Here is a 23,968-nt window from a genome sequence, read left to right on the forward strand (position 1 = left end):
AAATAAATCAAGTGACATAACAAAAATGAGCAAAGACATAAAAGTTCTGGAAACGTTGTGTAGAAAACAATATTAATGCAGAACACAGCAGGCCACCAGGATATAATCAGATAAACGTCCAAAGATAACCAATAAATCAGACAGTTTAGTTTTATCATCGCCAGATTGAAACAGGTTGACACAGCTAACGTTAGCATGCTAATTCTGACCCATTCACAAGTGTGGAGCACACGGTGGAATGGAATGGTACACAACATGAAAAAAAAGGACACAACATACCTTCATGAAACATTAGACGAATAACTGACGTATGAGTAAAAAATGTCAGCTAGCTTAGCATAATCAGATACTACTCATTACAAACTGTAAGACAAGAAATGGATTTCTCCATGTATGCAGACACAAATAGAACAAATACCTTTACAAACCTCTAAAACAGATTTTTGGGAGTTCTGCTAGCTTGTGATGCTACAGAGACTTCCTGTTTACTTAGCTAATTGCTCTTGATTGGACAGTGCCACTGATGTGTCCTTACAACAGATTACTAAAGTCTTCACCAGCTGAGACATTTGTTCATTTTCAGTGGCACAAGCCGATTTAGTGAATCACTTTGTGGTTACGGACAACTTGGGAAGGACTTCATGTTCAAAATTAGTGAAGGATTCATGAAGAGCTGCTGCAGCCCAGTCCTGCTTCTGTCAAAGAAAACCTTCCTGGTGTTACACAAACAGATTGATGTAGACTCATAAAAGCAGGACATAATGTTGTCATATTTGCAGTTATTGTTCAGATATTTCCTGAGGATTTCTTCTGCCTTCGCTTCCTACGCACAAAGAAAGCCTTAATGTGTTCTGCTACAACTATCCCAACACATCCCACCACACCTCCCACTGCAGCTCCAGCTGCTATTCCACCTACAATTCCAATTCCAACAACTTGAGACACTCCTCCTCCGACACCTGCTCCAACCAGAGCGCAGCCGTTGATGGAGAGGGCGATTTTCTTCACAATTCCAGAAGATGAAGCGTCTTTCTCAACAATCTCGAGGGATTCAGTTCGGTAGTAATTTCCTCTGTTGTTCTTAACCTTGGAGTTGATCTTCTCCAGAAGCTCCTTGACCTGAGATGAACTTCGATCTGTGTTGTCAATAACATGGAGATCATCTTTACATTTATAGATAAAGCTTTTGAGATCACTGTTTTCTCCAATGAACTCTTGTATGGTTTGTCCATTGTCCTTCAATTTGTCTCCACTGGTGAACAACACCATAGTGTGATGTGCAACGTTTTCACTGTTTACACCAAAGATATTCTGGATAAAAAACTCCACCATGTCTTGTTCTTCTTTTGTAAATTTCTCCTTACAGGAAAGCACAAAGAGGAACACATGAGGACCAGGAAATGCAAGTGACTTGCATGTCTTGATCTCCTTCATCACCTCCTCATCTGTTTTCTCTGCATGACACAGACCAGGAGTGTCCACTATGACCACTTTCTGTCCTCCAATCGTTGCTTCTTCCTTCTGACACTGTTCTGTCCTACGGGGACGTTCAGGGGCAGGTTTCTCATTGTCCCCTGAGCTCGTCAGGAGGGTGTTCATGACCGAAGTCTTCCCAGCTCCAACCTTCCCGACAAGCACAATCCTCAGCTCTGATGGCTCTGTAGGAAAATATTACACAGACATCAATGGTGGAAGAAGTAATCGGATTTCTAATGGAGTAAAATGAATAATATCACAGTCCTCTAAAATGTAACTGGAATGGGTCCAATGTTGATGTGATGTTTACAGCTGAATTCAGCGTCAACTACCTGCCGTCCTGATGATCTACCAACAAGCTTCTTTTAAAATGTTATCAGCTGTTACGGTCCTGAATCATATTCCTTGAGGAAAAGATTCAGGCAAAATTTCAGTCAGATAGATACTTTATTCATCTCCAAGGGAAATTCACAAATTCCATGTAAGTGCTGCATTTGACACTGTTGACCATTCAATACTTCTGGACAGACTGCACAACTGGCACAGTGCCAATTATATAAATTATTGGTAATTAAGCATCTGTGGACCAACATGATGTGTGGAGTTCCACAACGCCCCATCCTTGGTCTTCTTCCATTTAATATGCTTCCATTAGACCACATTATTCAGAATAACAACATCAAGTATCACAATTATGCAGATGACACACAAATGTACCTTGCTCTGTCACTGGGTGACTGCTGTCCCACAGATTGTCTTTATAAGGGAACTGAACAAATAGAAGAGTGTATGTGCCTGAACTTTCTTCAGGTAGATGAAGACAAAACTGAGATGACCGTCTTTAACAGAATAAGAAGAATGAGATCAAAAGCCAAATCAGAAAGTCTGGTGTAATCTTAAACTCAGACTTCAAATTTAATAGTCACATCAAATCAGTGACAAAGTCTTTATCTCCATATTAATAACAGCAATATTCAGAGGATTCACGTCCAGGTGGAAGAAAGTAATCCATGCTCTCACTTCCAGCAGCTTAAATTAATTTCCTCAGATCTCCCCAAAAAATCTTTGACAACTTCAGCTCACTGAGAAATCTGAGTCCTGACAGGGACCAAGAGCAGTGAACACATCACAGCAGTCCTCAGGTGTCTTCACTGGCTTCCAGTGTGTCACAGAATGAAGCTTAAAGTGCTGATGCTCATAAATGTTCAGTGGCTTTGAACCAAAACACATGTTATTCTGTTATTTAGGTCTCTGTTCAGAACTTTTTAATGTAAAGCCTGTTGAACTGCCTCTTTGTGTGCCATGTACTGTAGAAATAAACCTGCCTTGCCTAAACACAAGGGTCTTGCTAACTGTTCTAATTATATTTTTTCTAGTTTTGACTAAAAAGCACACAAACACTCAAGTTTTACCCAGAATATGTCAAGTCATCCACACAAACAAAATATATACAGGAAATACACACATGTGCATGTTATCAAATACTACATAAGACAGTCATGACAGCCATAATGTGATAAAGCAAAATATTAATTTGGACATAAAGTGTTGTATGAAACAGTAACTGGAGTCTGTGCAGACTGCAAAACATGAAATAATTTGTCAAAGATGACTTTCTGATGACAGATGAGTTCTGGCAAACATCATGCATCATGGATAGAACTGGTCTGGCCACACATGAAACCCAAACACCAAACTGAGTATTAGTACTGCAAGAAATATACTTACTAGACAGTAAAGATTCTTCAGTGCTCATGTTTGTCCTGTAAAGGCAGCAGATGTGAGGTGATGTCTGGTCACTGTGGATGTCCTCTTCTGACTATTGTAGTTTCCATTTCATCATTATATATTATAGCCAGCTTCTAGTTCCCTCCCCTGAAATACACATCATCTGTTCCTAGCCAAAATCTGACCAGTCACAGATCAGAATTACAAATGTAAGTGCAAGCACCAAATCATGGGCTGAGCAAAAGAATATTTAGTACATTTCCATAGTTATTGGGAACTGTTTAGCCTCATGGACCTGCACTTTGGAGTATCATTATGATGGTCAACAGTAATCCAGCATGAAATCTAAAACAGGTACTGAGGTAAATCCTGCCTTTGTGAAGTTCTTCCTATTGAATTTTATCAAATACAAGTACAATCTGCACAAAGTTTGACTAACAAACCAACACTACAGACAAACACACATATCCAAAGACGTATTTTTGTTTTTTAATGAAAAATTCTATTTTGCATTATGTCATTATCAATATGATGCTTTTCAGTTTGCCTGTGTTTCTGTGGAACTGTAATCCAGATTACCTGGATTACAAATCATCAAACTGCACGATAATTCTTTCGTCTGTCATGAAGCATCTCAAAGTCCAGACAAAACAAGGGAGACCACACAGATCACTATGGATTAAAGTTAAAGAAGTGTATTCAACCAATATAGAACTATTTACAAAAGTAGGGTGAAACATGTACATCAGTATTATCACTGATGCTGAGTGAATGGATGTGAGCAAGTGGAATCTAAGGTGAAAAACAGCCTAATTACAGCTGCTGCACAGCAGTGAGTCAGGGCTGGGCATTTTGAGGAGGAGGAAGAAGGAGGAGGAAGGTGAGGAGGGAGGGTCCATCAGCAGAACTGTCCAGACCAAAATTATCATCAAACCAAGTCATTTGTCTTTAATTCACACAGCACAATACCTGAGTGCATAAGATGTCCGCTCTGCATCATCTGGGACTTGAACTCACAACCTTTGCTGCTGGGAAAAGCAGGGTCAAGTCATCAGAGACTTCAAAATTCACAAAGAAAAAGTCAAACAAAGAACAGGGGTGGCCTCATGTATCTCAAAGCAGTGACTCCCACTGCAGCGCTTCAGTGCTGCACTGCGTCCTTGTATCAGACGTCTGGTCTGATACAAACTTTTTGTCTGATTTCTTGAAATAAGCCCTTTACTGTTTGATTCATAAATGGATTCTACTGTTGGTCGGCTGTGATTACCCTTCACCCAGACCGGACTTCCTGGCTTTGCACATGATTGCTGAGTCTTGCATTCGTACTGCTAGTGGAATCTGCTGCTACCTAGCACCTGCCTGTAGCTGGACTCTGACACCACCCTGCCCTGGTGTGGGTCCATTCTTGGCGTGGGTGAGTTGGCCCCATCTGATGGCCCACCAGCTGTGAAAGAGGACACATGGTTGAGCCTTGGAGCAAAACCTAGGTCCCAAACTTGTTCTAGCTCGCAGCCCTGGACTTCAGTGAGGGCCGGAAAGCTGCACAGCTGGCGTTCCCCCTGTTGCTCTATGCCACAGGCTCCCCATCTGGAGCAAGTTTCAAGGCCTGGAGCCCACAACCAATGTCCTAGTTCCCCGTGACAAAAAGCCTGATTGTATTATGCTCACTGAGACCAGGCTGGATGAGACTGCTAACCCCAGTGCACTCTTAGCTATCCAGAGGTTCGAGCTCCATCCCATTGAGAGTCTTCTGGACAATGTCCTGCAGTGGTAATCCTTACTCTTCCCCCACTTGGTTGTGCTGCAGCGGGACACTCCCTCCAGCACTGAGAGTCCAGCGGAGACTGACACTCTGATCTGGCGTCCATTCTTTCTCTTGAGCGTCTGTAGTGAGGAAGGGGAGATGGGCTTCTCTTCTTCTGTTCACAGCAGACAGGGATGAAAACCACGTCCAGGTTTCAAGATACTTTGCTTTCCGCATCTCGTCCCAGTCAACTCCTTTTCCCTCCTGGTGTGTCCACCTCCTCCTAGCCTTAGAAGGACCAGCCATTGGTCCACCAGGTCAATGGAGCAGTGGATTCTGTTCTTGATAGTTGTGACGTCATCTCCAATGGCACTACCCCTCCTTCTTTATACCCAGATGAAACTCCTTAAATTACCTCTGCTGTCTCTGACGCTGACCTAGCTACTGCGGTTCATAGCAACCAGCTGCATCTTCCACCCAAACTTGAATAGTCAATTATTATTTGTGATTCCATGGTCAGATGTGTTGAACTCTCATGAGCAACCAGGTACTGTCTGCCTGGTAGCAAGGCTTTGGACATTATCGAACTGTCCCCAGCGCTCACTATCCTCCATCCCTCAGCTCACACAATCATTGTTCACGTAGGTGCCAATGATGTCATGTGTCTGTGAAGATTGTTATTGATCCAAACCATGGTTCATCTAAGTGCTTTACATACCTTAATAACTCCCAAAGTGTGAACGATCCTGCCTCCGACTCCCCACCAGTCAGTTAGAACTGAAGGAGCCTCTTGGATGGGAGGAGAAACGTCTCCTACAATGACATCATGGATAAACAATCAGTCAAACTCAAGAGACTCTTGTAAACACAATCCACAGCCGGGGCAAAATCTCTATTCCCACTCCTCCAAAAAGCACTGAATGTTTCAGCTCTGCATGGCCTCTTCAAATCAGATGACCTGCATCCCATCAGACAGGCTATTAAACAATTTCCAACATTTCAGCTGTTTAGTCGACTTCAACAAGCAAGTCTTTATATGCCATAATTTTATATGACTAAAAGTAGTGATTTGTTATTCATCACTGAGTCCTGGTTTAGCCCTGGATACCCCGCCCCGCTAACTGAGGCATGCCCTCCTACACTCCTGTTTTAATCAATCAATCCATCAGGCCATGGAGGTGGCAAAGCTCTCCTTTTCAATAACGGGGAACCCCTGTCTCTCTTACCAGTTTTTTATTTTTTTGAGTGTCTGAGTTTTCTTTTCACTTGCCACCATCCGGTGCTGTGTGCTCTAATATGCAGGCCAACTCAGGCTAATACTGTTTTATTCAATAATTTTCTGTTTCTTTTAGTCATTACGGCCAAATGTGACAGAGCTCTTGTGCTCTGTGATTTTAATATATTTGTTTGTGGCCTTTTGTTTGGTTTTACTGTTGATCTTAATGTCTCTGATCACAAGCCTGTGATTTTCCATACTTTGCTCCCACTTCCTGCTCATAGGTCATCTACCTGCATCCAAGGTAGATGACCTAATTAAGTCATTGAGCAGTTCCTGCGAAATGCTCTCAGCTCCTCCGCCTTCATGACCTTTTAATCAGCAGGAACTCCGTCAATGTTTCACAAGATAATCTTATATGAACAAGTCAGATTACTCTTTATGACTTTGCCCTATCAAGAAACTGAAGCTATCTCTTGTTTTCCTAAAATGGTTGTAGGCCAATCAGCATGTAGTTAAAGAAGCCAGGTATTCATATTTCTCAAATTTGATTGATAGTAGCAGCCACAACCCTCTGGTTTTGTTTCAGGCAATCAGGTCAGTGGTTAACCCTCCTCCTTCCACTGACAGTAGTTTCTCCATCATTTCATAATTAAAACAGATGACATCAGATTTCATATCACTCCTCATTCGACCTTCTTTCTGTAGGTAAAATATTCATTTCTGATGTTATACTTTGTTATGTTTTGGTTTGTTTCTCTGATATCAAATGCTGGATGTCATGAAACTTCTTTAGGCTCAATGAGTCAAAATCAGAGGTCCATTTATTGAGCCACTCAAACCTATGAGGTGAAAAAGAATCTGCCCTCCAACATGAAGCATTCTGTCCGCGAGTTCGCTGTCATCTTTGACTCCGAGCTTTGTTTTTACATACAAATTACAGAGCTCGCACAGTCAGGCTTTCTGCTTTTACTAATTACTCCTAAAGCCCTCCTTCGGCCGGACCCCCCTCGTTTTCCATTAGAGCCCCTCCGCAGTGGAACTCCCACCTTAGATTAGCGAAGCCTGTAGTTTCTTCTTCTTTATAGTAAATCTGTTGTTTGTCTGCTTTCTCTCCATCTTTTATCACTTTGATTTTTTTTTATCTTGACTGTATGTAATGTTTGACTTTGACTGTGTTCACTGTTTTATCTTGTTCTGTAAAGCACTTTAACTTTATCTGTGTTTATGGTTTATTTTTAGGACTTTGAAGAAGAGGACATTACAGCTAGAAAGCTGAAGTTTGCTGCAGAGACGTCAGCGGCTCTTTTTGTGTTTGTGCTGTCTGGTTGTTGGCGTCACTGTGGTTCTGATGCTTAAACAGCAGCATTGCAGCTCAAAATCAAACCTTTTGATTGGCTATAAGCTGTTCACCTGAACAGTGCAGTGACCTCTGTATGAGTGGCTGGGTGTTATTTGATGATATAAATGTGTTGCACAATAATGGGCACCATATAGACAGATCAGACAGATTTATTTCAATGATGTGATGTAAAACAGAGGTACACAGGGATTGATTTTTAATTCAGCCATTACAGTCAAATCAGTGATACAACACACACCACATGTTAATAAAGTCAAATAATGACGAATTGGACAATGATTCAGCATAACTGTTATGATTATACAATATCAGAAGTAAAGCCTGGACAGAAGCTTTTAATCACAATCACATTCATGAGTTTTCAACGTCTCTGTGGTTTACAACAGCATTTGAGAACAGGTTGACAACCTGAAGTCAAGCTTCCACTTCAGAACATGTCATCAGAACGAGCACAGGAAGGATCAGAGGTACAAGCTTTGATTGGTGAGCTTTGATGATGTCATCCAAATCATCAGCGAATGGTCAGGACCCAGTGACATCAGTCTGTATTCTAAAGGCAACCACACCCTCAAATGGGTGAGCGATGGCTGTCGGAGAGCTTGTAGCTTCACGGTGCGATGAGGAGGAGGGTGACCAGCCGTGGCTCAGTGTGGCAGTGACGAGAGTAGATCGTTAGAGCAAACCAGTCATGAGCAGCTACGCAAGACTCCAGTTTGTTAGGCCCACTGCTAAAACAAATGCAGTCTAATACAACCTTCAAGTCCACCTTCTGTTGTATTGCATTACAGAGACGTGTTTCTATTATTTTGGCCAGCCCATTCATCTCATTGAGGACAGGCATAGTAGAAACACCTCTCCGCATCATGCTGCACAGTTCTAACATGGCGGTAAAGCTCACCCGCCACTGTTCCTTAAGTTCATTGGTTTGAACACAATAATAACTGAAGATGTCTCAGATGAGCAAATCAACATTTTTATCAGCACGAATCTGAACTGCGGACAGTCACTGGATGATGTTCAGAGAGATTTTGGTCAGAAAATCATAAGGAAACATCAAAAGTGAGGCAGAAATTAGCCTACACCCAAGTGATGGTATAGATGTCACAGCACTGTCTCCTCCTCTACTGACGGTCATCAAACAGTCGATGCTGAATAATTTATCAGCTGTCTGCAGATCATGAATACAGCACAGTCTACACATTTTATGCATTTTGAAATCAGTGTATTGTTTAAGATGCTTTGAGTGAAAGAGATATTATATTGATTCTATACCTTTTCACCACTATGATTTTCCCTGTGTCATATGTTTCTAGAACTTTTTGAAAGTTCTCTGATTACTTTGATCCCTGAAATGCTTCAGGTGGCATTAATTTAAGTGCCACTTTCTTCAGTGTCTCAAGGAAAGGTATCACAGCTTCAAGTGTTGGATGGATTTTTGCCAATGCAGCTAGATCATCTGAGGTCAATTTCCCCACCAGTGCCTTCTCTTTGCTGTCACTTAGCAGCTTTTGGATTTTGTCAGCCTTTTCGAACATGCCCTTGTTGTAGTGGGGTGGCTCATTTTTCTGGACCATGCTGTTGATCACCTCCAGTAGGCCACGAACCTGAGGCTCATGATCTTTTTTTTCCTCAAAGACGTAGCATTCCCCACAAGACTCACTGATGAACTGTTTAAGGAAGTCTTCAGATCTATTCTCATACATCTCTCTATCTGTGAACAAGAGGATAGTATGACATTTTGCACTTTGGAAGACTTCCTGGAAGGCTTCCAGTATTTTTTTATCTCCACTCGAGAAGGGATAACCCTGCACCAGCAGGAGCACATGAGGACCTGGTGCGGTCAACTTGATGCTTTCTAAGAGGTTTTTCATCACCTCTTCATGACTTAGCTTTGTGTGAAACAGACCTGGAGTATCAACAACAACCAGAGTTTGTTTCTCAAACTCTCTTGTTCCCTTCTCACACTCTTTTGTCCCAGATGAAGATGACGGGTTGATCTTAAAGGTGGGTTCTCCAAGGATCATGTTCCCTGCTGTACTCTTCCCGGAGCCAGTCTTTCCCCAGAGCACAATGCGCAGCTCTGTTGGAAAATTTTAAATAGACATGACTGATGGTGTAAAAAAATATAATCAGCAATGACAACACACACACACACACACACACACACACACACACACACGTTCCACACTGTGCTGGGAAGTTCAGCTGTCATCTTGCCTCAGTGTAAACTGATCTGAAACACTAATTTTACTGGACTGTCAACCTTGTCAGGCTGTCAGGTGTCAGTCACTGCACAGCTTTCAGGGCACTAGAGCGCTAACTGGTTGTGCAGGTAGCTCATGGAGAAAAAATTATTTAAGCTTTATTATCCTTCCTGACATAGTGAAGCTGACAACACGTCACTTCCTGTAATCGTTCTGTTGATGCTAATTGTGTATTATTTTCACTGTAAATGCTAGTTAGCTCTCTAGCTACAAGTCAACAAACTTTGCAGTTTGTATCAACATGCTAACAAACATCAAGTCTACAGTCTGAATCTGGTTCATGAAGAGACCTGGTGAGCCCTGAAGCTCACAAGAGGTCTCCAATGTTTGGGCAGCAGTTTGGCATTTATGTGAAGGACATATAAAGTACAAGAGCTTCAATCAGCAGCAGCCAATACTGGAACTGATACTGGTACAGATTTCGTTGTATTGAATGTGGTGTTCCTCAAGGAAGCATCCTCAGCCCAATTTTTTTTTCATTTCCTTATGCTCCCACTTGGTCTTGTTATTGATCAGTTACCATGTAGCTGTCTCTTTAATCCAATCATGTGTTCACACATTTAGCCTGCTCAACACACTGGACAGGCTGCCTGTATGTTTTAGAACTGATCTCACAGCTGTTTTACTCGTTCATAAAGCTTTAAATGACCTTACATCACAGATTTTCTTTCATTTTGTGTTCCAGCCAGAACACTCATCACTCTTTTTCATTCTTGTTCAAATCAAATTTTTTGATTTTTGTTTATGTCTGTGTTTTATTTTTTTGCTATATGAGGCACTGTGGGCTCCATGTTTGTATGAAAGGTGATATATTAATAAAGTTGAGTTGAGCAACAAGTGCATATAGCTACAGTAAGCCCCAAGGGACAAACGTGTCAGTAAGTCACCACCCACACTGTTTATAGCTAAACTTTTCACACATTACCGAGTGAGTTTCTAACTCTGAATGAGGTTGTAATTCTTCCCTTTTGATCACTGGCAGCTGGTGTAGTAACACATATGTCCTGAGTATGTACAAGCTTTTTCAGTGCTGGACTGAGAGAATGATAATTTTCTGGAGGAAATACATAAACGTACAGACAGGATATGTATCAAACTCAAAAAAGAACACAGTTGTTAGAAATTATTCTTGCAGGCGGGAAGGATCAGAGAACCACTAATTTGACTACTTTTCATCCATGCAACAGTTCAGATTTAGTTAGTTTAGTCTTAACATTACAGCCTCACGGGGGTGCTAATGCAGATCTAAAGTTCAGTCTTGTTTTTGTATATCAGCGATCTAAAAGCAGCTTGTTCATGTCAGATTTTTCTATATGCTGATGATACTGCTCTCTCTATCTCCTATATTAGGACTCATGGTTGCAAATTCTCTGTCTTACTCCTGAAAATAAGCAAAGTGTTTTGTTATATCAGGATGTCTCTTTACCACTGTAGTGCTAAACTCATTCTCTTTGGAACTGAATGTCAACTTTGTTAAGGCTGGGCACTCATTAGACAGGTAAGAATTAAAGACCAAATGATTAATCATAGGATTAAATGTTTGGGCTGAAAAACTATGTCCTCATTTTCAAACTTTCTAACCCTTTTTTTGCAGCATTAATTGAAAGCCATGATGATTACACTGCTACCACTCAGTTTCCTGGTCCTCTAGAAGTCAATAAATATAAGAGACAAACAGCAAAAGGGCATATATAAACATCTGGGATACACAATATTTGGTTGCATTTTGGTCACAGCTGTGAAATGATAACATGACTATGTTGCTCACATACCAACATGTTGAAGGTAAAAGGTCCAAACATTCAATGAATTACTTTTGAGTGATTAAACATACATATTTATACCAGTTTGGTTTGGGGACTTTAAACAGCAAAACACAACATGAGTGTAAACTGCAGCAGTTCAGCAGAGTGTTAATACCACTGACTGGAAGATACCAAGTAGTTTAGATTTGTTTGTAACATTGATTATATTTATTTTACTGAATCATTTGTTGTGCAAAATTGTGTCAAATCATTAAATAAATTCATTTTGTAAAATAATATTTTAATAAATAATCACCAATAAAGTGCAGTTGATATAAGCTGATATAAGCTGATAAGTGGCAGTGTGTGACTTATAGAATGATCATAAGCTGCACTGATTTCAATTTTCTTTTTGGATGATCTAGATTTGTCTAAAAAGCTTCATTACAGTGAAAGCAACCTATTTATATATACCTTTAATATAATTTGAGACAGATGATTTTTTGAGTGTATAAGATGTGGCTGGTAAATATGTAAAGCTTAAAAAATGTGATCAAATGTTACAGAATGCAGTTATTACAAATGAAACATTTGATGAATACAAAAAATATTAAGAAAATGCTGCAAAATGTGAATTTGTTATGAAGCCAAGTGATCTGTGACACAACAAATAAATTCTGTGAAGACTGTAAAACTACAAAAAAAAAACCCTGAGAAGGTGGCCAGTAAAATGAGCTAAAGTGTTGATAAGTTAAATGTGATAATTGAGAGGTTTCTTTCAGATATGATTGATGTTAATGATCCATGAAAACAGTCATAATAAGCAGAGGAGAAGTTGTTGCTCTGCTGATTTGTCAAATACTACCTGAGGAAGAGTTCTGTGTATGAAATGTACTCACCAGGCTGGAGAGGTTTGCTGGCCATCTTTGTCCTGTGAAAGCAGCTGATCTGTGATGTCTTGTTGCTGTTGGTGTCTTCTTGTTGAATAGTTGTCATTTCATCTTTATATAATATAAAGTCTGTGTAGTTCCCTCCCCTTAAACACATGTCATCTGTCACCTAGCCAGTTTGAGCAAAGAGGGCACAGAGAGCCAACCAGTCACAGGTCAGAAACCAGAATGAAGCAGCAAATCAGGGGCCAAACAGAAGAGCATCAAACAAAGTGCCATTTGTGTTAGTTTGACAGCTAGTTTACTGCATATTTTAGATCCATTTATTTTAAATTCAGGTTTTCTACAGTGGATTTTAGAGTGGCCAACAAGGGCAAACGTATTACAATGGCCCCAAAACATTTCCATTAGGAGAAACTTCAGAAACGATGCTGATTCAAAAATCAAAAAGAAATTCAATAACAGAAACATGTTGCAAATGAAAAAAACCTGCTTCAAACTGCCAAAACTAATACATTAACATCAATACGAAAGCCCAAAACGCACAAATTTCAACACAGTGGAAGTTCTCCAGGCCTCTAGAGGGAGCACTTCTGTTGTGTTGGCTGGATTTGAAATGGTTTTGTTTAGCATTTGTGTTCAGATTCTTTTCCGTTGGATTTAGTTTGGGACTAAGTTTTTTGAGTTTGCATTGTTTCTGAGGCTGTAGCACATTTGCCCAACCTGGACTGTTTAGTCACAGTTTCCTTTTTAGAGCTGGGGCAGAAGGACTTCACCTTCGCTGTGTGCAGCAGCACACGAGTGAGACGATTATCTTGGCTCAATCCATGGAAGACAAACAGTTGGACATTAGTTAAGGGTTCACTATGCTTCAAAACAACAGTTTGTATATGCCCTCCTAACACCTGTCTAAAGCACAAGTTCACACCTGTGAATGACCACACTCAAACCTCACGTCATCATCTTGAAGAGTGAGCTGATGTTCAGCTCCAGCTTGAGGTCCTGGGTGATGATGGTGCCCAAGAAGTGGAAGGGCTCCACGTCCAAGTGCTTCGAAAGGCAACAGGACTTGCTTGCAGTTCTGGAAGACATTTCATCTAATCATGGAAAAAGAGTCTGAAATGAAACCAAAAGCTCCGAATGTTCCAGATCCTCATGTAAATCTGTCGCAGGTGCCTCCTCACAGGGAATCTGACTGGTCGGCAGCGAGGTGGCTAAGATTCAACTGTCTTGCTTGAAATGTCGAACATCACAGTTAAAGGTTGTTCAACCCTTGACCAGCTGCTTTGCTTCCAACAGCAGAGGAAGGACAACCACAGACCTGTGATGCTGCAATAACTGAAGTTTGTTCCTGATTTACAGGAAACACAGTCAGAAAAACCAGACATGGAGCTTTTTGTGGACAGATCAGTTTCATGCAACCCAGACACAGAGAGGAATCAACACTTCTTGAAACAAATTGGTGCACTCATTAGCAGCTAACAGCAGCACAAGGTGCAGATCTTAAGGCTCTAACTGAAGCCTGTAAATCAGCCTCAACAATGAATATCTACGCAGACAGTAGACAGTAGTTGTACAGGATTTTTGCACATTGTGGAAGAACAGGCAGTTTTTACAGTTTTTCCTCAATTGGTTTGGCTCATTTCTTGAAACAGAAATTCCATTCAGAACAGAATTGAATTTCTCATTCATTTCATCAAATTGCAAATGTCTAGTTAAGTACAGGTAGCCTATGGTTAGCTCAGTTAGCCTACATTTAGCACAATTTCCAAGTGAATAGATCTGGTTGATTTAAACTGATAGTTGATTCTCAGTCTAACGGTTGTTCTCCCCAAAACATGTCAGCATCATTTCATTGTTTGAGTCATCACATGCACAAGAGTCTGTTCAGCTGTCAAAATTAGTCAAGAACATAACACCATGAATACCAAATATGAATCTCTTGAAACATTTGATGAATTGATTACAGTAACTGACAGTCAGGTGAAACTAGAACTTGACTAACGAAGGAGGAGTTTCACACATCTCAGATGACCAATCAAACAGTATGTTTAGTTACCTGACAGGTGCTGTCCATGATTGTGAATGCTGCCAAACATGTATATATAGAGCTTGACCAGGACCAGTACAATCCCTTACAATCAGTGTAGGTGTGTGATGTGCGTATATTTTTGACTTGCAGTGCTTACACAATGCCAAAGGGACGATGCATTTTGGGGGCACTGACTATTTATCTGAGAAAGGAATTCAGTTTTGACACGAGTGAACTGTTTTGGGAGAGATATGAGCTTTTGCAAGTGAGCTATGGTGTTGTGCTGAACTGAAAGACTGTTTTGCCAAATGATCTTAGAGTTTTGAGAATGTAATTTCTGTTTCAAGAAATGAGTCAAACCAACGGAGAAAAACTGTCATTTCAAAGCTAACAGCAAATCTGGGACCAGGTCATATTCCAGCACAGAAATGGCGTCCAATAAAGAGAAGTTCTCTTTAATAATCTGGGCAATTCAATCTGAGGTTACAGTCTCGGTGTTCACCTAGATCCAGATCTGAGCTTCCAGTCCCACATCAGCAAGGTGTAAAACTTCATTTCTCCACCTTAGAAACAGCTAAAGTTGTTGTAAAGTACTTTGAACTGCAATCCTTGTACGAAAGGTGTTAAGCAAATTAAAAAAGCTCATTACATACTGCACAAGAGAGGTGGTCGAGCTGGGTTTGACAGACAGGTTTGGATCAGCCGGCGAGGAGACCCCAGAAACTAATTTTTAGCCTGTGGCTTTGTAGCAGGTTGATCCAACCATGGCAAAGAGAAAACACAGAATAACTGATTAGCATTATCAGCTAGCAAGAGCATGAAGGACAGTAAGATGAGGCCTAGGATGGAGCTTTGTGGCACTACAGCAGCAAAAACACAGCTGCAAAAACTAAACATTGAATAGTGTATTAGAGAGCAGTGGGAGCCACTGTGCAGTGCCTCATCATTTCCTCCATGCAAAGTTATAAAAATGATATATATTACACGTCAAATGTTGCACTTAGATCAAGGAGAAGTAAAAGTGCACAACTTCCACCACTGACCTTTAGTAAGGCCATTTCAGTAGCATGACTAGAAGGACAAGCAGCTAAGTCAATGGAGATTTATGATCCTCACTGTTTTTTCATGAATAAATATTTGATATTTGTGTTATATATGTCTACATAGAGTTCCTGGCATGTTGAGGAATGCCAAAACAAATGCTGAAAGTGCATTTTAGCAGCCACAGCAGTGGAGTCGTCTGCAGGCGATGACCAAGTGGCTGCACAGTCACTGCGTCTGCCTCGGCACAACTGTTCGTTCGGCGTCAACACAAATGAAGCAACAGTGATTTGTCTTCAGAGCTAATCAGAGTGTAATTACCAAAGGCCTAAAGCACACTCAGACAACGATCTCGCTGTAATGGAGATAAGTGTGTGCATGTTTTGCCAATATTGATAAGATTCCTTGCAACAGGTGTGATTTCCTTGATGTGGCCTTCCAGAGTTCCTCATATCGAGCTCGGTGATAAACTACTGTCTGCTCGTATTACCTGAGCAGGGCGGCTGTGAGTGTTGATTGCATTGACGTGGTAATGTTGTAGTGGTTTGAATCTGTAATTGCAGTGTTGTTTTATTTCTGTAACCATAAAGAGCTCCAGAGGGTTGAAGCTGATTTTTTTTATGAGCCCGATAACATCTGCACTATCAAGTGTTGACCTCCATTAAAGCTGTGAACACCATAAAATGTGTTTCATTAATGTCAAAGGTAACAAAATAAACTGCCCACCTTCTCTAACATCAAATAAAAGTAAAAAATCCAGAGAGGACAATGGGTCATCGGCCATCTGTGTCCAAGTCGATAAGATTCCTCAGAACGTGGTGCTAAACTCACCATCCAGTTACACAATGACTTCTCAATGTGTAACTTTGGGTCACTGCCAAAACTGATAAGCCGAAAACACCGACAGCCATTTCAGACACACTCTGATCGCATACTGAAATATAGGATGTAATATTAAATATGATACTGTGGTAAACATGTGATAACTGCAGTACTCCAGTGAGTAGCAGCAGTAACCGTGTATGTGTGGTTGCCTTGGCCACAGCTCTAACTACGGTTAAAGAAGAGTTTTGATCCTTGTTCTTTGTTCTTCAGCTGACGTTTTGACTGCCTCCTGTTATTTCATGCCTTCATAATGTCTTTTACTCCAACGCTGCACAGCACTTCAGCATTTCTGCACTTTGCATCGTGTTTGTTGGATGCAAAGAGTCTGAAGCCATGCAAGCAGCTCTGAGTCAACATGTCAGCCAGTATTGACTCACAGCTAATACATCTGTCGGTGAGACATTTGAAGTCATTATGTTATCATGCTGATAAGATTCCTCAGAATGTGGTGGCAAACTGACATCTGGCAGACTGACATCGCTTTCAGTCCTTGTCTTTGCCAGAAGTGATAAGATTCCTCCGAACACGATGTTGTCACCTGAGCAGGACAATGTTTGCTTGTCAAAGTTTACCAGAGTTGAACTCAATTTTAAAAATCACGTAGGTTGACCAACGTTGTTCTCGGCTGCTTGGTGTGACGGCAGGTTTTCAATGTCTGCAGGGTTGAAAATGTTGGAGCTGAACCAAATAACATCTGCAGTAGTGTTGAGTTTCTCACATTGAAATTTTGTGTTTCTAAAAGATTATAAATCTGCAGGTTGCTGTCTGTAATGTCATATTTTAAACTATGCCATTATTTTACTGCATTCATTTGGTATTTGTGAAGAGCTGCAGGCGAAGCTGAACCGTGTCTGTGGTATCATCTAGGTATTATGGGGAAACTGCACCCTCATAAACTCATGTGTTCACAAAGTGGTGAACTCGCTCCATCCTCTATGAACGTCTGAGTCTTTCCAGGACGCCCCTTTCATACCCAATCATGATCCTCTCACCTGTTAATCAGCCTGTTTACCTGTGGAATGTTCCAAACAGGTGTTTTTGGAGCGTTCCACATCTTTCAGTCTGTGAAACGTGTCGCTGCATCAGATTCACAATAAGAGATATTTACAGAAATCAGTGAAGCTGATGAGGAAGAACATTAAATATGTTGACTTTGAGCTGATTTCAGGTCAGTTTGTGTCAGAGAGGATCAGATCAGCTGATCACAGTCTGTTTTCTTTTAAACTGTCACAGCTGCTCTGGAATCAGGGTTGTAAGAAACAGAGTTAGTTTTGGCCTAAAGTTCTCAGTACCTGCTGAGTGTTTATAGTATTTGGTTTTATAAAGCGAACACTGATTTAAGAAGAGAAGAATGATCAGTGACATGTAGGAATTAGATGACTTGCTAATCTCAGGAATCAGTCTGTGAATTGTAAAAGTCTTTGTGGCCTTTGATCACTAAGGTGAGAAGAGCATTCAGTGAGGGAAACAGGATGAAGGGGGACGTTTTTAGGGTGCGATCCATTGTAACTGAGAAGTTTGTGGTATAGTATTAACCTCAGGGAACAGGATGAGTGAACTCCCCCAAAGAGTCATTGTTTTTTGAAGGAAAGATTTTATCATTACCAGGTGCATGTGACAACCAGTTGTCTTTTTGTTGAACAGTATAAAAGCCAAGACATTGTGGAGATCTGGAGAAAACACTCTGCATGAGTCTTCCCTCCATGCTGCATGTATTAAAGAGACCTGATTCATCACACCGAGTCTGTAATTCTTCTGAGAATTAGCAACTCTCAACAAGCAACAAGGAGAATTTCCCTTCCAGACATCAAATTTGATTCCACTTGAGAGTTTTTGAAGATGAGACCAAAAAATATCTTACACACACTTTTAAACAGCACATGAAGATGGAGACTTTTCCTCAAAGATGCACTTCAGTGATACTGTACTCTGACGCTCAGGGTGCTGTAGTTTAATGAACTGCTGCCCTCTGGTGGTCACATCCAACTTGTGGCTGAACGGAGGGTAAGTGTTGTTTCATTGGTGCTGCTTTGAGCTGTAGACTCTTTCCAACTGAAGAACACAATGCAAAGTGCTCAAATGCTAAAGGTGCAAAAAGCTGCAGTAATTATGCTTGATGAGGGTCGACATAACATAACAGCAGGCAGTCTGTCAGTTGAAAAACGAGGCCAAGAACAAAAGGTCAGGCTCAAAAGTATGTTCTGAAACTCAGGTCGGCTCATTTTAGCAGTGCTAGCAGTGCAGCCACAAGAAAGAGCTCATCCCCCTCTGAGCTAGCCCATTAATATGTCGACCCAAGTAGTTTATATTCCGACCTCATGTAACTGACTTCGCTCTTCACAAGCATCCCTAGGCTAGTCACTAGCATTCCAAGGCTAGTCACTAGCATTCCCAGGCTAGTTACTAGCATCCTTAGGCTAGTCACTAGCATTCCAAGGCTAGTCACTAGCATTCACAGGCTAGTTACTAGCATCCTTAGGCTAGCCAATGGCATCCATAGGCTAGGTACTAGCATTCCTAGGCTTGTCACTAGCATTGACAGAGTAGTCACTAGCATCCATAGGCTAAAATGTTAGCTAACATTATACATAAACAGAGGATTAAAGTGATTCATATATTAATGTGATGTATTTAGAAGTATGACTAAGTGATTCTGGGTATTACCACTATCAGGTAGTTTTTGCTGTTTGTTAGCGCTCTGCTGTGTAGCTCCAGCTTACTGGGCAGCAACATGACGTGCAGAGTCAGTAAATGGACTGAAAGGTTCATCATTCACCATTTTTCAACTCCAAAACAACATGATCCTCGTTAAGTTTTTACAAATCGAAACATCCAGAATCAGCTCAGGTTTGACCGAGCGACAGTTTGCACGTTTACCAGATAACAGGCAGCAGCTCATGTCGTAGTTCAGCTAACTGTCAAAAAACATAGTGCTGCTGATCCTCACTGTGACCACTGGGGGGCAGCGAACTCATGATTCAAGTCAACTGCAGATAAGTCAGACACAGAACTGTGATGGGTGTGTGTGTTTGTGCATGTATTCCCTACGCTGTGGGGACATAAATCTGTTTACACAGTCCCACTGTGGGGACTCGCTGTCTGTGCGGGGACAAACAGAAGGTCCCCATAATGTAAATCAATACATTTTAGGGTAAAAGTGTTGTGCACAATTAGATAAGATTCGCAGATGTTAACAGGGTGTTAGCCTCAAGTTTAAATGTAGAAATGCACTTCTTCATTGAGACCACTGGAGGGCACCAAACACTCAATTCTCCACCATCATACTGACACTGTGGGTGAACACTTTGACAATTAAAACACAATTAAATGAGACGTATTCTGCTCATCGCTGAGTATAAATATCAAACATTAATGAACAAAACACTCTCAGCTGAAGTCTTTATGTGATACTGTTTCATACTGTTTGTCAAAGTGTATATTATTAATACAGATACTAAACATGAATCCTGACATGAATATCATGATTAAAACCTGTTCTGAATATTAATAATCAGAATATTAATATTCAGTATAAACATCTCTTATTATTCTCCCAGTGAGGAATGTGCAATCTGTAACTGGTGCATTGTTGGGATTGTGCTCCGTCAGCAGGAACTCAGCAGGATGGAGGCAGAAAAAGGTGTAGAAAGTTACCCACACTTAACCAAGACAATACAGGAAATCGGCTGATTTTCCACCAAAATAAGAGTATTCTTATAAAATGCTTGTAGGTTAAATAGAAAAAAGAAAACCAGAACAAATATGAGTACACTTATCTTCACACTTTCTTCTTCTATTGTCAGAATACATAATAAAAATAACAATGGCTTCCGTTGCATAAGTCATTACTTACAAAGTACATTTTTATTGTGTCTTTTTTCACTGTTTCTGTCCTTTTAATTGTCTCGTTGTGGATATTTTTTCCTTTTTTGTGCCGATGTCTTGCGTTATAACTGCACTGCTGTAAATTTCTTAATAAAGTTTTTTTTTTTTGTTAAAAATTTATTTTTGCAAATGTATTTTTCATTTCTAACCTTATTCAGTTTTAGGTAAATGTGTGTAATTTGGTTTGTGTGAAATTCGTACGTAGCGTGTATGTTTTCTTTTTTCTGTCTCTTATTATTTTGTCCTTTGTTAAGTTCTGTATAAATAAACTTTTTTATATGTTTGAACTTCATGCACACACAAAAAAATCTGCTCATCAAAGACTCACATTTGGGCTTTTATTTTGAAAATTTCGACTGTGCACTGCTTGTCGCTTCAGTCAGCTTCACACTGCTGGAAGATGGAGAGGAAAGAAGCTACTGTACTGCAAGTGCTGCCTCCTGCTCTCACACACACACACACACACACACACACACACACACACACACACACACACATGCACACACACAGTCTTAAAGCACCCCTCCCTTTCCTTTTTACCTCTTGCAGTAGAGCAGAGCTGCTGCAGCGTCGTTCCTCCGCTCAGCATCCTCAGAACAAACATCAAAATAAGAAAGCGAAGCGACGGCTGAGGAGTTTTCCAGCAGCTTTTAAAAATCTGACACGTGTTTTAACCTGAATCCTGCTTCTGATTGTTGATTTCTCTGTACTGCTGCTTCGTCTCTCCTCTGGATTGTACCTCCTGCACCTCCTGCAGCTCCTGCAGAGACACCATGAACATCAGCCTGCAGCTTCCTGTAGACTAGGACCAGGTGAGAGCTCAGTGAGCGGCTGGAAACCTTTTGATTTCAGGTCGGTGTGTCGAACATGTGCTGGTGGGTGTGTCGGCTTCCCCGGCTCAGCTGCATCACTCTCCATCTTTTGTCTGCCTTTGATGCATTTGGTGCATCAGCCAGTGTGTGTGCGTGTGTGTGGATGAGTATCTACTCACATTATGGGGACATGATGATGTTCACACGGCCACATTGTGGGGACTCGTTCTTATGGGGACACAAGTCCTCATAATGTAAATTAAATTTCAGGGTGAAGATTACAGTCAGGGTAAGTCTCCAGGAAATGGACGGAAGTCAATGTAATGTCCTGTGAACTGATGGAAATGTGTGTGTGTGTGTGTGTGTGTGTGTGTGTGTGTGTGGTAACTGATCTCAGACATGTTCATGCATCAGTGTGTGTGTTAATTACTTATCAGATGTGATTGAATGCTGCCTTCAGGTCGTCACTTCCCGTTTTTCAAGCTCTGCTGCTTCACAAAATGTTTTTATTATTCTTGTGTTTTTCTACACAAGCAGGAAATATTCTGTCATATTTGAATTTTCACCTTGTTTTGGAGAAAACGCTGCGAGAAGCCGGTTAGTCTGCTCCTTAGCATTCTCGCCACGTCCTCCCTCCACGAGGAAATAATGGAGAACATGAAATGACAGTCGAATGAAGCTGCATGATTATTTTCATTGGCTCGTTTTGTTTGACCAACAGTAAAAAACACACAAATATTCAATTTACAAAGACATATTTAAAGAGAGAAGAGCAGCAGATGATGGTGTTTTCCATTGATGGTTGACAGAAAGTGATAACTCCGTATCAAACAACTAAAGACCCAAAGTCCTCTCCGGCGGCTGCTGTCCACCCAGCTGCCATCAATGTCCCTGACCGTCCACACAAACTCGGGCCCTTTGTTGATGAGATGAAGGTGAATCTCATCTTCTTCGATGCCTCATGCCTCTTCCTGTCGCTCAGTTTGCTTGAATCGGTTTGAACCGTTGTCTCTTTCCTTCTCCATCCAAATTTGTGGGAAAAGTTCCTTCCTTTTGATGGAAGATTGAAATATGTGAAGCTCTTCAGTCTGGTTTTCGGGGGCTTCTTTGTCCTCAGCCCTCTTTTCCTGTGGGGTTCTTCAGGGCTCTGTTGTAGGACCTCTGCTCTTCTCTCTGTAGATCCTCCCCCTGGGTCCTCCCTCCATTGTTTGCAGCTACGTACATCTCCCACTATAATCCCACAGCCTTCAGTCACTGCAGCCTTAGTTTGACTGTGTCCAGGACATCCAAGACTGGATGTCCTAGAGCTTTCAGATGCTGGACAAACTGAAAACTGAGGAGGTTCTCTTTGGTCCTCCTGAATCCACCAGCACCCTGTACTAAACCTTGGCATGATTTTTGATTCTGCATTTGGACTGAGTCACTGGCTGTGATGGAAACCACCTGCTGTACTATCAGTACATGCTATATGTTAACAAAAGCACCATTAGCGCCTGCGGGGGCAGCTAGCTAGCCCAGTGATGCTCACAGATTAACCAGTTCGACTGTGGGATAACAAGGCTAACGCTAAGCCTCCAAAGCAGCAGAAACACCAGAGGGCGAGCTCCAACTCACGTTACATCTGCAGTGAAGTCATGAGACCAAACGCTGGAGAATCTGGTTCCTCCCCATCATCAGATAGATGTTAGCCATCTGTCAGCTAAAAGTTCATCTTTCAGGAAATCATGAAACTACACTAAAAGTTCAAAGTCTGCAGATCAGTGATGGAGCTCAGCGATGCTGCTGATGATCTGTAAACGTGTGGAGCAGCTCACCAGCATGAAGGAGCCACACGGTCAGTTTCTGTTAGTTTGAAGCTTTCAGTGAAGATGAGATGTATCAGCGTGCCTGAATGTGCCAAATTAGATGCGATGCTGCAGTGAGATATATACCAGAGAACAAGAGTCAAACTCAGCATAAATCAAGGTTTTTCTGCTGGTGTGCAGCTCTGCCAAGAAGACATGAAAGTTGATCTTTGTGCTCTGACAGGTGGTCTGAGCACGCTGAAACTCAGCCTCTGCAATATGCAGATCAAGTCTGTTTGTGGGACTTTTGGTTCCCCTCTGGCTCTGATGTGACTGTCTGCACTCGGCCTGCTGGCGGCGGCTCGGCCCTGCAGCTCTGCGGTCACCTGTCCGGCTGCTGATTCACTTCAGTGAGATAAACATCTGTTTCTTGTCTTGATTCTGGTTCAGCAGTCGCTCTTATTCTGTCTTATTTCAACATGCTGCTGCTCATTTTTAGAAGAGTCTGGAAATATTCTCGTAGCAAAATCTTTTAGATTAGACTTTTAATCAAAAGGCCTTCAGTCAGGATCCAAGATGCTATTTATTGTTAAAACTGACTAAATAAGGACATAAATCTAGATTATAAATCTGGTCATTTCTTCCATCAGCTCTCCATCCAAACCCTTCAAACTCCTCAGGTCTTACAGCCTGACGCCCCTGAATCTGACGCTGACCAGCCATCATCCAGTATTTAATAAGAGGTCTGTATCAAGTCAATACATCAGCTGACTGATGCTCTGACCGCAGCATGAAATAAACATTATTGAAGCTCCGAGTCATTATGATGCTGCTGCACAGCTACAAACAACACACTCTGATGGCTCTAATGGTCGTCTCCTCCCGCTAATTTTCCCCCCTGACTCCTAAGTGTCCGACGCAGCTCGATGCAGCCGACGCTAATCCTGCCACTTCCTGCAAGAAGAACAAAAGCAACTGCAGGTTAATTACTGTGGGAGTCGGCTGTTTAGCCCCCTACTCCTTCACCCCTCCAGCACTTCATTAAAATCCTCTCACCTTCTAGTACTATCAAGTACTATCAGCTGAAAGTACTTGAGGTAAAA

General features: G+C 41.4%; 2 protein-coding genes across 2 annotated transcripts in view; one reads left to right on the forward strand and one right to left on the reverse strand.

Annotated features, from left to right (window-relative positions):
- Window positions 1-786: 786 nt before the first annotated feature.
- Window positions 787-18,945, reverse strand: LOC143333832 (GTPase IMAP family member 8-like). The gene is made up of 5 exons (XM_076752193.1): window positions 18,894-18,945; window positions 9,026-9,607; window positions 4,986-5,123; window positions 4,553-4,648; window positions 787-1,658 (listed from the first exon to the last, which is right to left on the reverse strand). The coding sequence occupies exons 1-5, from the start codon at window positions 18,943-18,945 to the stop codon at window positions 787-789; spliced, it is 1,740 nt and encodes a 579-aa protein (XP_076608308.1).
- Window positions 18,946-20,708: 1,763 nt separating this feature from the next.
- LOC143334052 (uncharacterized) overlaps window positions 20,709-23,968 on the forward strand; it is an 18,844-nt gene continuing 15,584 nt past the window's right edge. Inside the window, exon 1 of the mRNA XM_076752559.1 lies at window positions 20,709-21,081. The gene's annotated coding sequence lies outside the window, so the exon portion shown is untranslated. The remainder of the gene's footprint in view (window positions 21,082-23,968) is intronic.

Source organism: Chaetodon auriga, chromosome 16, assembly GCF_051107435.1.
Source record: "Chaetodon auriga isolate fChaAug3 chromosome 16, fChaAug3.hap1, whole genome shotgun sequence".
Taxonomy (NCBI): domain Eukaryota; kingdom Metazoa; phylum Chordata; class Actinopteri; order Chaetodontiformes; family Chaetodontidae; genus Chaetodon; species Chaetodon auriga.